At 42.3% G+C, this 17,113-nt stretch overlaps 1 protein-coding gene across 4 annotated transcripts in view; it reads right to left on the reverse strand.

The window, feature by feature from the left end:
- The window catches only part of ZCCHC7 (zinc finger CCHC-type containing 7), a 105,178-nt gene that overhangs the window by 15,823 nt on the left and 72,242 nt on the right, over positions 1 to 17,113 (reverse strand). For 3 of the 4 annotated variants that reach the window (XM_031609537.2, XM_031609539.2, XM_031609538.2), the window contains one exon: positions 7,024 to 7,059. The exons of the other annotated variant lie outside the window; for it this stretch is intronic. In XM_031609537.2, the coding sequence (XP_031465397.2) occupies positions 7,024 to 7,059 (36 nt within the window). The remainder of the gene's footprint in view (positions 1 to 7,023; positions 7,060 to 17,113) is intronic. 4 annotated transcript variants of the gene reach the window in all.

The following is a 17,113-nucleotide window of genomic DNA, read 5'->3' on the forward strand; positions in this document are numbered from 1 at the left end:
GTTGTTTTCATTATTCAGATACCTAACACTGCTAATACTTGAAACAACAGAAATTATTTACAGGACTCTGTAAGTTCACCTTCTCAAACTGGAGAAAATGAGATGAAAATGCTCACCAAATCCTTTAGCTGTGAAGAAAAGATCAAGTCGATTCTTCCACTTAACAAAAGCGTGGTCTCGTATACAACAGGGAAATATTTCAGACATGCTTCTTACCAAGTTTCCTGTTTAAGTAGTTATGCAGGAATTCTGTTGTATCACATAAGTAATACATGCTGGGCAAAGAAAGTGCAGGGTGGTTTACAGATGAAGAACGGAGTAATTCCTGCCAACAAGTCAGCAGGGCCGGGCAGCAGCTCTCCCAGCTCTGCTCCAGACGTGGGCTCCTCTTACCACCACAGCTGCTAGCACAGCATTTGCAGAAGCTATGTGCTGCATAAAGAACTTCCTAGGCAATCACAAACGTATAAATGTATAGAGCTCTTAATTTAATTTTATGAATCTAATTCAAGTTTTTCATTTCCAAGCCTTCATCCTCTTTTCCTTTTCCCACTTAAAAGCAGGGTGAAGACAAACCAGTTTTGCTAAAAGCACAGTCCCATATATTACTACAAAATGCATACCGAGGTTAGGGACTCTCTGAAAGATGCCACTTACCAAACAGTTTGGCGAGGCTATTTGGAACCTCAAAATCAGAGAAATGGAAATTTCTTGGTTCAGTCAGGCAGGCTTTCCACTTCCCCAGACCCTAAACTGTTTCCAGAAATGCATTAAAATGCAGTTTCTGGTCAAGATGTAGTCAGCCCCTAACCCTCAATTTAGAAGCATCTTTTATTTTATTTCCTGGGCAGGCAGATGGGGAAGAGCATGAGAGAGATAAAATGTTAGAGAAAGCACGCCTGCTTAAATGATTAAGGTAAGTGACAGCTGATTACTGTGCTGCAGAGGATTATACAGCCCATCCAAAACAGCCTCTCAGGTCTGTGTAGGAGGATGGAATTCCTGAGAGTCATTTCGGCTTTCAGGTCTGATGTAGCAGAGCCAGATGCTGAGCTGGGTAAAGCTGGGTAACTCCCGTGCCCTCTGTGATATAAAAGCGATCAGATAAGGACCTGAACTCTGCAAAAGGAAAGTACCAAAACTCTTCACCTCTTGCCCATGAAAGAAAGTAGAAGTGCAAAGGTGTGTTTGTGTTGTACAGGTAACCAGTCTGAACTTCCTAATTCATGTGAACCAACACCCACGTCTCCATTACTCAGCACTCCTGAGCGCTGAGATGCCTAAGTTAAAAACCCAACATTATCCTGAAAAGAGAATCTCCAAGCAGTACTCTTTGTAGTCACTGCATGCACATAGAAAGGCCATTTTCCTTTATTATTTCAAATACCGTTTTAAAGTAAAAAATGGGAGAGAACTCCGAGTAATGGAGTTCCTAGCTGTAAGCTACTGAACAGCATTTCTGCTGGTTATTTCAGAACGTGAAATTCTTTTTTCATGTGCGCCATAAAAGCTGTCAGAAAGAATACTGGCTTTTCTAAAATTGCTTAGGGTTTTGATTTGTTTGTTTTTTTCAAGTTAAAATAATTTTACTGTCAATCTCAAGAATACCTGAAACTTCAAGGAGAACAACATTGTTGGACGAGCTGTAAGTAGCAGGGACAAACAAAAGCAATATAAAGTGAAATCCAAGAGACCTTTCAGACAGCATAACCGACCGTCCCCAGCACGCTCACAGTCAGCAGAACAGCTGTGAAGCATCTTTATCACAGAATGCCACTTGCCAAAACAACGAGGCCAAGCTTTGAACAATGCACACATATATATAACTTAAAAACAAAATATGTGCCAGCTGCTGTGAATGATCTCCCCTACTTTTCTCCTGGACACCACAAATTCTCTGAAAATACAAAACCTTTCAGCACCCAAAACCCCACAAAGTCACCTCTCCCTCTTGTGCCAAGTGTGGAGACGCCTCTGCCTTCCAGGTATTCCTTCCAGGTATTCCTGTTCTCCTCCCAGCAATTTGGGGCTGACTGCACTGCACGTCACCCCACCGAATGGCTATCGAGTGTTGACAAGCAAGAACCTACACTGTGCTTCCAAAATTAAAAAAAAAAAAAACCAAAACGAAAACACAACAGTGTCCATGGAGTAAACAAAGTTCTGTTTTTACAACAATCTGCAAGAATAACCTTTAAACGCCCCACTTGTCAAATTCTGCAATCCAGTGTATTTAACACAGACATGAGAACCTAGCGGTCTGGCAGGCTCGTGTCATGCCAAGAGCAGAGCAGCTGGCACTGTGGCCATGCTCAGTGCCACTCAGCAGCCCTGTCCCTGTGCACGGCCAACTCAGGCTGAATCTCCTCCTGAAAATGCTCCTACACCTGTTTTTCACCGGCACAAAGCTCACAGAGCTCTCCTGCAAAACAAATCTCTCAGGCTTAAATATCTCGGCCTGGAATGACATCTGAAATTTGCTGGAAGCCACGTTTAAAGGATACAGACTGACTGTGAGCAACACTGCTTACGTTTTTATCTCAGAGGAAACGCGGCAGGCCACGGGGGGTTTTAATAATGGCACACAAAGAAACCCAAGCGCAAAATTTAAACACAAAAGGTGCATTGTCCTTTCATGACTTTTACGCGCAGAGGCCAAAACAGCCAATTCCTGCTTCACCTTCTTCTGTGTAAGCGGATTAAACGTAAGATTAACAAACTGTCAAAAAGCAAGTTAAATGATAGCTTTTACGAGCCGAAAAATTCTGGTGTTTGTAAAACTCTGTTGGTGGCCATCTTGGCCTAGCAGCTTCCATCCGAGTGAGAGCAGCACAGACAGGGGACAGGAAGGAGGGCAGAAAGAGGCGGGTGGAAATGGGCAGCCCTGGCAGAAAGCAAGCCCCACCTAAGCAGGGCATGCTTTTTGACATGGGTGTGTGTACTGAGAAAAGCAAAGGCCGGGCACTGCCCATTTCAGGGATGGAACTTCACTGCTTCACGTACATCTGTTGAAAGCGATGCTAACACTCGCAGCATCGCCTCCTGTTTGGTGATGGTGGCCCGGCTTTGCTGTGCTGGTGGGAGCCCAAGGCCTCCAACACCGGGTGGAAACAAACTTCCCTCCGTGAAGTGAGACTCCAACCGAGTGTTATCTCCAGATCCATTCCTTCCCGAGCACCGTCCGTGGTTAATGCTCAGTGTGGGACATGGCCGTGTCTCGATGGACGCGGCCTGCAGCCGGCCTGTCCGTCCTGCATGCTCAGAGCTCTGTAACGTGGAAGCTGCCACGAGAAACACAGCTAGGCAAACAAACACCATCTTAAATGCAGAGAGACACCTGTGTACCTTTTAATCTTAAAGAATATGCTGCAAAACTGAACAGGGCGAATGATAATCGTACGGCACCTTGACCTCAAGTATTTCCACTGACTTCTCTCCCTGAAAATACGTGGCTATAAACTGGACTCCATTTGAGTACAGAACACTGAATGAATGCAACTGCCTTCACGGTGAAACACAAAAGAACGAGGGAATGAAAAAGAGCCAAACCTTCTGAGGGTGAAGAAGCACCTGAGATGTGGGGAAATGGGACGTGATGTGCGTTCTCCGGAGCTAGGGCCGTATTTCTCTGGGTTTGTGGAACAGCTACCCTTTAGAAAGTCAAACCCTAAGTTTCCTAATAATCTACAACAGTTTGCTAAGAACTTTGAATGCCCTGCCTGTGAACATCATTTACCCAGCAGTAAGTCATGATCAAAACTGTTTCTTCTGGACCTGCAAATGAAGATCTTGCTGTTATTATTTGATGGACCAAAGCTGGTAACAAAAGTGACCAATTTGATGAATAGAAATTTAAAATGTGTTTTGACAAACGCAAGTTCCTTTCTCAGGTGTAGGAGAAATACACAGAGAGCAGACATGGTGAGAGAGATTTGTAAAACTTCTCCTTCACCACCATAAGGAAGTTGTTAGACACTATTTTAAACTACAGCAGCAGCTGGCTTGTTTTGCTGACTTTGTTTTTTTACACAATAATTTCACTTCACAGAGTTGAAAGAAAAAGTTTGAAGAAAACAACTTCATCCGGTCACAAAGTTTTGATTATCACAGAGCCTTTAAATTTAAGCTCCAGTGAATGCAAAACGATAATCTTTTCTTCTATCAGAAGGCAAATTAAAATACTCCACTTACGATCCTTTTTGCTATCTTGGCTGCTTGTAAGATTTCTTGCATTGCTAGTCTGCTTTGGTAAGAACAAGGCATTTCTGCCCACACACTGTATTGTTTGTAATGTGCCAAAATTTGCCACATGTAAATAAAAACCCACCGCCATCCACACCGGCAGGATGGATTTACTGGATTTGTTATTTAGTCATTGTTCTAGTTAACCCACATTTCTGTGCAAGGGCTACAATAAGTCAATAGATGGCAGTCCATCGCTTAGGAAAGAGCCAGATAATGAATAAAATCACCAAGAGCTCCACAAAAGAGAAAGGTGGAACGCCGCGTGTTTTTAACAAGCATTCACAGTAATTAATTAAGAATACTTTACATAATGCAGAACATTTGGACAATTTTTGTAATGGCTCTTTTTAAGCAGCATTATGAAAGTAGTCTTTTATTGAAAACTGGAATATCTTGCTTTATTTGTGCATATATTTACCTGCATGTATGACACTCCATTTTACCAAAGTGCTAAAATCTATTGGTTGTATCAATGACTAAAGCACAGGAAAAGCTCATCTGCTTGTTAATAACCAGGCAGCCTGCACAGCACAGCAGCGATGACAACACCACTTTTTAAAACTTGTGTTATTCTCTTTTAGCAGTTAACCCTGTTTGTATCAAAGCATTTATTCTAAAGTAGGGAAATTATCAACAATGCCTACACTGAAATATTAATAAAATGATAAGAGAGTAAATATGAGAGTAGATATGAAAGTATCCACTTTTTAAAATTCTATTAAAATATACATAGCATATATTATTATGCTACAGAAGCTTTAAGTCTTCCAAGAGCACTATTTACATTTGTCCTGCTTTGGATGTAAAGAATATTTCAGTGCAAAAAAGCTGTGACTCAAACATTTAAACAACTCATACAATGCCACTTCTTAAGGCATAACCTAATTTAAAAATATCAAACGTGTCTTCTGCTACACAGAGTTCAAAATTCCAGCCTTAATCTGACTGCCAGTGCAACTTCAAGCGAGTGATAAAGAGTCTTTCCCATGCAAAAATTGAGAAGTGGAAATTTTTTCCCAGATACCATAAATGTGAATTATCTGCAGATCATTAACAGTCCGCTGGAAAAGAAATAAAATGTTTGTCAGTAGCTATTGTCTGACTCCACGACTATTTATCTTTGTGTCCCCGTGTTTGACCGTATTTCAAAGCGTCCCTAAACAGCGCACAGATACTGATCACAGTATTTAATAACACACTTCTATTCATAACTGCTCTGCTTTCCTGCAAGAGCTTTTTGGCAAATGTTACTTTTACACGAGGTGAAGAACTCTGAACACTTCCTACAAAATCTGCAGCTAAAATTTTCTACTTCAGCTGCTTCAAATGCTCTCACAGCAACAGCTTGGTCAGGTTTCAGCTGCTCCATGTCTTACAAAAATATTTTTGAAGTACTCAACGTCACCGGCTTTTTGAGGTACTGTCAATGGAAAGCAGGAATAAAATAAAACTAAATCCTATACCTCACTAAAAAGAGAAGCCACCACACTGCTGTATCTAACATACGTACGTGATTTAAGACTTCAGGCACCTCAAACGTTTCAGAAATCATTTTTACACGCATCCTTAGGAATAATTATGAAATATAATGTTTACCTTCTGCCTTTAAACAATTTAAAAAATGCAAGCACATTATTCAGCAAATGCTCCTTTTGCTCAACTCTTAATACACAGTACATCAACCCGTCCATAATATGATTAAGTGCTCAGAGAGTGGAGAATTTCCAATGTTTTAAAATCATTAAGTAGGAAAGACAAGCAAGAGGTCTTCAGCACAGCTTTTCTGTAATTGTTCGATTTACCAACTTTAGCAAAGCCAGAAAAAAATAGCATTTCGCTGTTCTGAAGTGGTGGAGGCAACAAATTACAAACCACATGCCCCATTTATTGCTCCTCAGAAAATATGCACATCAAATACCCCGTAAGGAAAGGTGCAGGACAAACTTTTCTACGTGATCTTGAATGGGGAGTAGTGACTAATATGTATTACTGCTAAATAGATACGAGTTAGCAGTGGCAGCAAAGACTCAGATGAACAGGAGAAATTCTAATCTTTAAAGTCTTTTTTTTTTTTTTTTAAATATGACAATTTTAGAAATTAAAGATTTCTGATGCCAAACCATTAAATATTGTCTTAGCCAGATAATTTTTGTTCCCGGTTTAACTAACTAGCCAAATTAGTATGCATTTTGTTTTATTTTTATCTCTATTTTACGTACAAGGAAAAACCTTAAGTAATATATTGCTATAGTTCAGAAAGTTTTATTTTCTTGCTTAAATTATTAAGGATCACCTAATGCATGCCAAAGAAGAAGCTACAGCTGTATTCTTGGCAACAGCAAATGATTTACAAAAGTTTATAAAGTGTATGTCTCAAATACACTCTAGCTGAGATTTATTTTATTCCTTTAAGAAGAGATCTCTGTCATATTGTGAGTAATTGCTAGAAACTGGGATATCTGAGATGGAGGCATTGCTTTTGCTATGCACCTCAGCTTAAAATTTAACTCTCTTTATATGTTTAAATGTAGTCATTGAGAGGACAGAATGCTGCAAAGACACTCATTTAATGACCGCAGTCATTAGAACAAAATCGTCAGCTCCAAAGATATTTAAAAAAAACACTGACAGTGTTTCATTGCATTTTTCAGTTCAAAAACTCTTCAGATGTTTATTATCTTCTTGCAGAAGATGCTTGTCTATATTTTCTGGTCAGCAGTTCACAGAAGAGTAAATAGGTTGGGTGTAGAAGAAAATAAAAAAGGTGTTTCTACTTACTGTTAGGTGATACTGCCTCCATATTTCTGGGCAAGCCTGGAAAATAAAAATATTGATCAGCTAGGAGCATGAAACAAGGTGCTTTACAGCCTGTTGGTTTTGGCATAACACAGTATCCACCGGTGTCGGTCACAGGAAAATAAGAAGCTTAACTGAAAGGGTCTGCATTTCAGCTTCAAAAACCTGGCTAGACAGTTTAATTGAATTTTACACTGGTTTAACACACTCCCTGCCATTGTCAGAAAGCCAGTAACAGTTTTCGCTCTCCCCTTCTCCTCTGAAGGCTGGAAGTTTGGGAGAGCAGCATGCTTTTAACTATAAGAAGTATAAATACTGTAAAGCAAGCAGAAATGAATTAAAATTCCAAATTTACTGCCCTATTAAATTTATAGAGTGCTGTGGAAATAAAATCACAAGCTACCTTCTTTTCATGGAGAAATGGAAATATTTTAGTATTTTTGTACAAACCTCTATCCTAATCAAAATATAATTGTTACACGTAATAATCTTCAGCAGCCTAATGTCAGATGGGTTGTAAACAAGAAGCATGGCAGATTGCTTTCATGTTTCAATTTTTGCAATGGTTTGCTTGCTCCTTCTCCTCCTTTTTTTTTTCATAACTTGCCAGCCTTGCAAACAAACTTGTAGGGGCAGCCCATTGTAGAAATTTTTACAGAGCAGATTTGCAACCACAGCAATTACACAATAGACCTCAGGAGTACGTGAAAGAAAGGAAAGAGGAAAACGTGCATTTCCTTCTTCCAGCAAAACGAGGACGTGTTAACGACCAGCGAAGCTGGGGGGCAATTTCTGCATGGTTCTTAACGCTGTTACAAAACTGTGCTCGTTTCTGTCTTCCTATCCTCGCCATGAGCACATGCAGGAACAGTGGCACTTTGTTCTGAAGCAGTTCAGTTCTTTGGGGGCGCGTACACAGCTACTTCAGTGGAGGTCTTCTGCTTTTGTTTCAGACACTCACTTTCATTAAAACAATCGCTGTTTCGTTAAAACAACTTCTTAATCGCTTGAACAATTACCAATCTGGTTCGCCTCCCTCGATTTTCAGAATTTTGAGAAGAAACCTCAGTTACTCCAAGGCTTCAACATAAATGCTGCAGCTCTGTTTTCAAACACTGCAGTCTCTCGGCTACTCGCAAATCGGCACTAACAACATTTACTCAGATTTTCAATTATTTTTTCTCACGTCTCGACTCCTGCCTTCTTTTATTCTGACGGAGAATGCTAATAAAAAATAATAATAATAATAATAAAAACCCAACACACCGCAATCAATATTATCCACCGAATCTCTCAAAGCATAACCCAAGTTTTCCGCAGTCACCCCGCGGCACATTCATGGTAAGTTTTTCCCACATGTGATGGAAACGATATTATTTATTATTCATTCTGTGAGTAACACAGTTTTCTGGAGAAAAACCTACAATCTGTTCTTTGTAATGCATCTTACTCAAACAGCGCGTGTAAATATTTGAGCCTCATGTTAACGTTTCTATAAAGGAAACGTGTGAAGGACCTCACTTTTCTAAGAGAGGAAAGCAGTGCAAGGAGTGACAGGTCGAACAAACTCGAGCTGCTTCCAAATGCAAACAAAAGGGCTTTCCTCCCTGCACAGGGCTTTGAGATGCAATATATAAACATTCCCTACTTCATAAAAAAAAGGAACGCATCAAAGATATTGCCTTCCTCCTCAAAACCAGGAGGCCCCAGCCACGCATAAGGCTTCTGCTCGTTTAGCACAGGGGTAGCAGGCAGTTATTTATACATTAGTTCTGGGTAGTTTTCGATTACCACAGTGTCCCCAGACTAATATGGTTGAAAAATCGCAATCAAGGAGGTGTCACACGCTGGCAAAATGCCACTCTGCGATATGACCTTTACTTACGCAGCAGCTATTTAATAACAGAAAGTATTAGTCACTTTTTTGAATATATGTATGCATACATACATACGTATTCTTTTTTTTTTTTTTTTTTTTTTTCTCCTGGACACAAAGACGTTGTTTATACCGAAAATCTGAAACTCAGAGTGGGGAAGGACAATTGGCACAGCTCTTAACAAACCCCAGCCATTGAGCCGTGATAGCAAGAGGTGAGTTTTATTATCGCTGAGCGTGCTGGGGGCTGTGGGAGAACTAAAGGGAGAGAGGAAGACGGAGGTAAGGGGAAATTGGACAGGCCTATTTCTTCATGCAGACGGCGATTCAATATAATACTTTTCATCATCACAATGATCACTTATGAAACATAAGATGCAGAATACAATAGACTAAACCAGATGCTAAACAACAGCCTTTTAAGAGCGATGCTTTTAACCGGGAGTCTTATTACCTCCAACTTATTGTCTGCATCTCTCCTCGCAGAACGACAAAAAATACATCATTAGGAATTACAGCTGAATACTGAAATGGAACAACATGGTTTGCCACGGGAGAGACCACTAACGCAGCAACCTGGAGATTTATTTAGAAGTACCCAACCACGAATGGCCGTCGATCAATGAGGAGCCCGCTCAGTACACGAGCACGCTGGCAGCGTGATGTGCCGTACTGAAATCAAATCGCATTTCTTTCCTGGCCCGGCGGTCTGAGCGTGCCAGCGGCGATGCAGGAGCACAAGAGGTGACCGCTGCTAAACGCAGTGCGGCGCGGCTGCAGGCGGCAGCCCCCAGCACGGGCTGCAGCACGTTCAGCTCCGTCCGGATGAGTCCAGCACAAACATTATTTCCCTCGGAAATAACGCCGTTTCCGCCGTACGCAGCGTGCTCAGAAGGGTTATTTTTCCTGCCCAAAGACGCAGCAGCACGGCGTGCCGCACCAGACGGATCGGGACAAGATACGCCGCGCGTTCTGACCCACACTGAATTTTATCAGGTGCTAATTATTGTTTTACCAGAACAACGGCTTAATGCATCTGTTGTTTAATTCCCACTTCCCTATTCTCAAATGTGAACATCAAAGAAAATAAAACACTCAATCTGAAACAGCCCCTGACAGCAGCCCAGGACTCAAGTGCTCAATAGACAAGGCCCTTGCCACCAGTTCTCATATTTCCACAACAGTGAGCAAACACAAAACCGGCGCTCAGCGGCCTTTCCTCCTTTCCGCTCCCTCGGCCCGCCGCCGGCCGGCCGCAGGACGCGGCTCTGCTGGGAGCGCGGCGCGGGAAGGATTAGCCTCACTAACACGGCGGCGTTTGCAAATGCTGAGAGAAACCCCAGCACTGTATTTGGCGTATGAATAACCAAAATGCACGCGCTGACAGGAGACCGGGACGGGCCTATGGCTCCCCGGGAGAAAATGTAGCTGTGATGAGTGACAGGGCTTTCAGGAAATATGTTCACAATCACAGACAGTGAAGGCCATGACCTAGATCGTTTAAGAGCTTGTCTTGTCAAATTATCAAAAGCTTCTTCCTCTCTGAATAAAGAGTGACATAAGTGAGTGTCAGAAAGCTGCAGGCTGACAAGCCAAGCATACAATAACAGCATGCACGTCACATACTTGCCGAACACCGCCACGGCTAGCGGCAAATCTTAATGAGAGCGCGCCTGGCCCAGGAGACTTGGGTCCCTGCTGGCACAGCTACTCATCTCACAAAAATCCTTCAGCTCCGAGTCAGTTATGGTCTGACACAACGACTACAATTACTAAACACAACTTTTTAACAGAATCCTCTGGTGCTTTGTCAAAGCGGCGGCTGCGAGGAGCTGCCCCGCTGCAAGCGACCACAATAAGACAAAAGATTTGCCAAAACACACACTTTTCATCGCCTCCGCATGGGAGACGCGGCGGAAAACACACAAAGCGCCGCTGCAGAAATGCTCCTGCGCAAACAGATGTCGGGGCCCCTTCCCCACGAGCTGCGCTGTGCCAGCACCGCTCCCACCGCCGCCGGGATTGAGGTGTTTGACTGCGGGGATTACCGACTCACGGCACTGTTTGCTTACTCTTACAATTAGACTGAAATTGACTTGGGGCGGGCGCGGAAATCGGGGAACGCTGCTGGCGGAGTGAGATCGCGAGGGGAAAGAAAAAAAAAAAAAAAAAAGCCAGAAGGGCTGCTTTCTCCCAAGGCGCCCTGCGGATGCGTAAAGGCAGAGGCTACGCAGCACCAGCAGTGCCCCCCACGCCAGCACACAACCGCCCCTCCAGCATCCAACACCTCCAGCCTGCAGAGCCACGTCCAGCACTGCTCGAGATGGCACAGCTCTGCTGGCAAGCACCGGCACACACTTTGATAGCGACCAGCTGAGAGAAGGACTGTCCGAACAGCCAGAAAAGGCCGTTATAGGCAGGATAAATGAGTAGGCTGCCAACAGCCTGGCTTTTGGGAAGAGCCGCCGCTTCCAGGGCACGTCTGTAGCGTGCGTGAAGAAACGCAGCTAGAATCATAGAATGGCTTGGGTGGAAGGGGCATTAAAGCTGATCTGGTTCCAACCCTCTGTCGTAGGCCTTCTGCCATCACATCGGGCTGCCCAGGGCTCCATCCAGCCTGGCCCTGAGTGCCTTCAGGGATGGAGCACCCGCAGTTTCTCCGGGCATAGATGCCAGGGCCTCACCACCCTCTGAGTAAAGAATTTCCCCCTAACATCTAACCGAAATTTCCCCCTTCTTTAATTTAAAGCCATTCCTCCACGTCCTATCATTATTAGACGGTGCTAATAATAAAAGTTGCTCCCTTTCCTGCTTGTAAACTCGCTTCAAGCACTGGAAGGCCACAATCAGGCCTCCCCAGATATAGCACAACTGAAGAAGGCAGGAGGTCTGGGCACTTCCGATGGCCAGTTCCAAGGGTGAGGAGTTCAGGCAACTCAGTGTTTATCTGTCCACTTCTTCCTAAGAGTAAGTGGAAACATTCTGTCTATGCTTTTTTGCCTCCTTTCTGCTATGCAGGAAGTCCTTCTCACCATATAGCAGGATAAGATTGTAGAGCACAAGCCTCATGACATCCATCACAAATACCACCAGACTTGCAGAACAGACTGGATTTCCAATACATGCATGTACAAGCCTAACTATATAGGAACACGTATAGATACACACCGTGTGAATATACACATGTGGGTGTACACAAAGCTGTGCAAGACAAGGTAGCAGCACTTAACAAGGGAGATATGCATCCTCCTAGGGGAGCAGCACAATGCCAAACGGAGCAGCACCTGGATCTGCTCAGCTACACATTTTTCACGTAGCTACACGGCCTCCCTGATGAAACCACATCAGCTTCAGCTGCTTCCAGTACAACTCTGCATCTGAGTCCATGCATTCTCAGAGCTGTTTGAGAGAAAGTAAATGCCCCAGTGCATAATAAATGTATTAGCCTGAAATTTTTAAGTTTTAAACAACTTTGAACATTTTCAAGTCTGACTAAGTGGACTACTTTAAGTTGCTTCGAGTTCACTGCTTGAGAAAAGCATGATGGTGAAGAGTCTGTCTGAAACAGTGTGCATGACAGCTTGTTCTGCATCCTTTGTGTCACAGTACAGGTGAGCGGTCTTTCTGGGAAAGACAAATTTCAACTTTTTTGAGTTGTCTGGAGGAATGATGAGCTCACTTAGCCACACGAATAGAGCAGAACTTGTCTTCTGACCTCTGCTTCTATGGGCACCACAAACATCACAACTGGAAGGCTGACACAAAGCAGCTGCAGTAACTGGGCTTTGTAAAACACTTCCAGGTTTTTGATAAAGCTCCATGGAGAGTTCTCACGACTCCTTAAAGAATGTAATTAGCAGAGGCTATATACATATACATCTCTTGTCACGATCAGTTTGCAGCATGAAAAGAGCAGGGACTACCAGCCCACTGTCCCAACTGTAAGCTGATGCCTCATGATGCTTAAAGTTGAGGTGAACCTTGTACACATCTACATTCAGATGTTTTCATCGCAGTGATTGTCCAAGCTGGATAGTTTCTGTGTGTTCAGTCAATAACCTTCCAGGGGTTTCTCTCCCACCAGCAGCCTCCTCTCCTGCCTCAGCAGACTTTGTGCATCTACTGCATCCCTTGGTAAGGATCCTCACCTCACAGGTGTCTTACCTCATTCTGCCTCTTCTGCACCTAGCTCCCCCTGCTTTCATTAGATGCTCCCTAATGACTGTTCTGAGATCAGCAGTGAACAACTGATCCCTAATCACTCCAGTTACAGAGGCTTTTGAAAATCTTTACAGATCCTTCTCTCTGTCATCTGTTTCTCAGGACGAAGAGGTAGGTGAGCTGAAGGATGCAGGAAGAAAAGGACCATAACACCTACCTCTCCACTGCTTTCCAGATGATTCCTAATATTTCACCAGCTGTTTTCCACAGCTTCTGAGCGATGAAGTGATTTTATTATTTTTTTTTAAATCATATCTTGTAACTCTAAAATTAACTCCTGAATGGTAATGGTATGTTCAGAGCTCATTCCTTCCTATGTAAATCTGCAACTGCAGATTTTTTTCCCCAGGCATCTTACATTACGTTCAGCGCAACTAAAATTCATCCAACATTTTATTGTGCCCTCCCTGCATTTACTACAGTTCTTGTGCAGCTCTTCAGACTTAGCTCATACCATTGACACGTTAAATTCAGTCATCTTCGCCAATACTGTCACTCTTTTGTTGACACTTTTGCCACACCACACTTGCATCTCCTACATTTATCCTCTTGATCCATGCCTGTTTTGTTTCCTTAAAAGCTTTCGGTCAGAAACTATGTCAAACGGCTTCTTGAACTTGTAGACTATGTTAACTGAATCATGTTTACACAAACACTTCTTGACTCTGTCCTGTGAAGAATCCAGAGATTTCTAAGAAGCAGGATTTTTTTTTCACAAAAGCAATCATGAATCTGCACACATAAATCATATTTATATGCCCATCCCAACACTCAACTAGTCATTACAGCTTCTGCTAATTTGCCTGGTGCACACATTAGGCTGACAGGGCTGATGGCGCAACTCTTTCTGGGACCTGTTCTAAAAACTGCCACTGTATTTCACTTCTCGACCATCTGTTGGTCATACAGGCTTCTTGTGTTGACTCAGAGAAACACCTACTGGGGCTAAGCCCAGCGCTGGGCTGAGGCGTCCCGCGCTGATGGCACAGGATTGGTGCTGGTGCCAGTCAGTGTAGGGTAACCACAGCCTCCTGCAGACCCATCTCCATTGAACAGCTTTATGTTTAAAAGCATAAACGTGTGTTTAATTTGCCTCAGGGGGGGTCCAATAGAAATTCCCCACCGTTGCATTTCTAACTGCTTACCAGAAAGTGCTCGTAGAAATATACCCTCTGTGTTCTTTAAAGGAATGGTACTGTAAACATTGGCTATAAGCAGAGGTACAGCTAAGAGAGGACGAGCAAACTCCAATTTATAACATCCAAATGCAAAAAGAAATAGTACTGGATATATGGTTTGGCATCTACCAAACAGACGTAACATCATCTGCACACCCCAAATACTGCTGTATGCGGTAAGCCTGTAACAAACACTCCATTTTCTTTCTTTAACTTCTTACATCTGCTGCATTAACAAATGACCTTCAGGAGCAAGATGGATACACGAACAATGCAATTCACAGTCCCTCTCATCCTGTCTACTAATGACACTCAAACAGCACTTCACAGGAAGCTTCCATGTTTGACTGGTAAGCTAAAGGGTCAAACGTGGGTCCTTCTCATATTTTTGTGGGCAAATTGCTTCTTTTCTGTGTGGGAACAATACAGAGCACAAAAGGCTAATTAACATGTATCAGGACTGCATTTGTCCTGATACATAATAGTATATGAGGTTAAAAAGACAGAAACGTGCTTAAATTACATCTAAGTATTTTCATCTATGTTTTATTTCACAGCAGTTCACATCAGACAAAAAGGCCTTCAGACTATATTTGAGTTATCAGTCTGTGCAGCATAACCAGCACTGCTGAGAACACGCAGTCAAGTTAAAAAATAAACACAACATGATTTTTACCCGTATTTTTGAGCTTAAAAGAGAAATCTTCACATTACAGTCACAGCTAAAGCTCCTACTAAACTGAATTGTGACCTATTAAAATCACAGAATGGTTTGGGTTGGAAGGGACCCTTAAGATCACCCCCTGCTGCAGGCAGGGACACCTCCCTATAGACCAGGTTGCTCACAGCCCCATCCAGCCTGGCCTTGAGTGCTTCCAGGGAGGGGGCATCCACAGCATCACTGGGCAACCTGTGCCAGTGCGTCGCCACCCTCACAGTAAAGAGTTTTAATTTAAGAAAATTTCATGTAGTTTGTATTTTTTAAACGTATTTCAGCACTATTTATGTACATATATGAGAAGTACACACATTTAAATGTGAAGAACTCTGTACACAAATAGAAAAGCACAAACAGAAGGCCCTTTCAAACACTGTTCTAGTATCACTTAATTCATGAAGATAATATCTGTAAGATAATTCTGCCTTAATTCTCCACATCTTCCATGTTACAGATAGAAGAGAGCCATGAAAGCCTTCCTTGTTTTACCAGCCCCTTTCACTCTTCTGCCAAGCTTCCAGTTGCTACAGGATTGAATACTTTCTTGCTAATATCACAAAATACTTCTGAGTAACAGTTTCTTTCATGTTTTGAACATTCTTGCCAAAACTGCTTACCCAGCACTGAAAATTCATGTTGTTTATCCAGAAAGGAAAAATTTGAAACTCTGTCCTGCCCAGCTTTGAAATACACCGTACTTAACTAAAACACAGGTTTTAGTTAAAAACCTTTTAGCTGATTTGTGAATACCCTATGTTGCTGTAAAAAAAATTCTGTTTTACATATATATATGTTTAATATACATCTCTCTCTCTTTATGCACAGCATCTGAAACATTGAGACAAGCTTTTACTTGGGCTACATGACAGCCAAACAGCAATGTTCAGTGATGATGTTCAAAATCTTTGGATTTCTTTCAGGACAAGCAGTAGTGAATGCATGAGTTTTTGTTCCTTACAACCAGGATTTCTGATGCCTGTAGAGCTGATCACCACTTACTGTATGGTATCAAACAACTTTCACGGGCAGTAGCAGCAGCTTCAGGCAGACAGTCAGTAATAAAAGTTTCTTTCTTTCAAAATGCATTCAGAAGAATGTTTCTAAGAAAAGAGATTTCACACTGAAAAACGTGCTTCTGTAACCGCAGATTAAAATAATAAAAGTTTTGAGGAAAAGGTCTCTCCCAAATGAAAGCAGATTCCATGACCTCACATCTCTCATCTAGTCTGCTGTATAGAGAATACACTTTTTCTGAATGGCCTTTAACACACCTCAGTACACTTTGGATATTTGACCATTTTTTAACACTTCCACGCCTATTTTTGTGCTGAAGTTATTCTCTCATTTATCCAAGACAAGTCTGAGTGCTCAGTAAAAAATAACAATAGTAAAATGCATGTGTTTCGTGGGGTTCCACCTCTTTACAAAATAAATGAGACCCTTTCTCTCCCCTTCTGCTGCTCAACTTTAAACAAACAGTCAGGTACCTGATGGGAAATAAAGCTGAACATTCAATCTTGTAATAAGCATCTCACAGACACGCGAAAGGAGCATTTCCATATTCAACAAAACCATTATTACTGTGAGTACAGGTGCAAGCTTTTTTTTTTGTTTTTTAGTATGGAATATGAAGATCGTCATTTGGACCACGTACTTTTTTCCCTTGTTTTGACATACAAGTAGCTTAATATAATGTGAACAAGGAAGTACCACAGTAGGACCAGGGTGTCCACTCAGACTACAGAAATTATCCTGGCCTAGAAGGAACTGCTGGGTTTTGAATGATAGTAGTGAAGCAGGAAAACATCACTGTGGTTCTTGTGGGCTTAAAACAAGTATCAGTAGATCTCAGACATTAGATGTTTCAGCTGCTCCACTACTTCATTAATTCTCTTACTGAACACATATGATGGGCCTGCTCATAGGGATATGGAATTGGATAAACAATTGATTTCATCATTATCTTTCATCTTGCATGTTCAAAAATAAAACAGAACTCTACCAACAAATGGGAACAAACTAAGCTGAGGCCCATAACTGTGGTTGCAGACATGCTTCTCTGCAAGCTACCGTCAGATA

Source organism: Phasianus colchicus, chromosome Z (assembly GCF_987193195.1).
Source record: "Phasianus colchicus chromosome Z, bPhaCol1.hap1.1, whole genome shotgun sequence".
NCBI lineage: Eukaryota > Metazoa > Chordata > Aves > Galliformes > Phasianidae > Phasianus > Phasianus colchicus.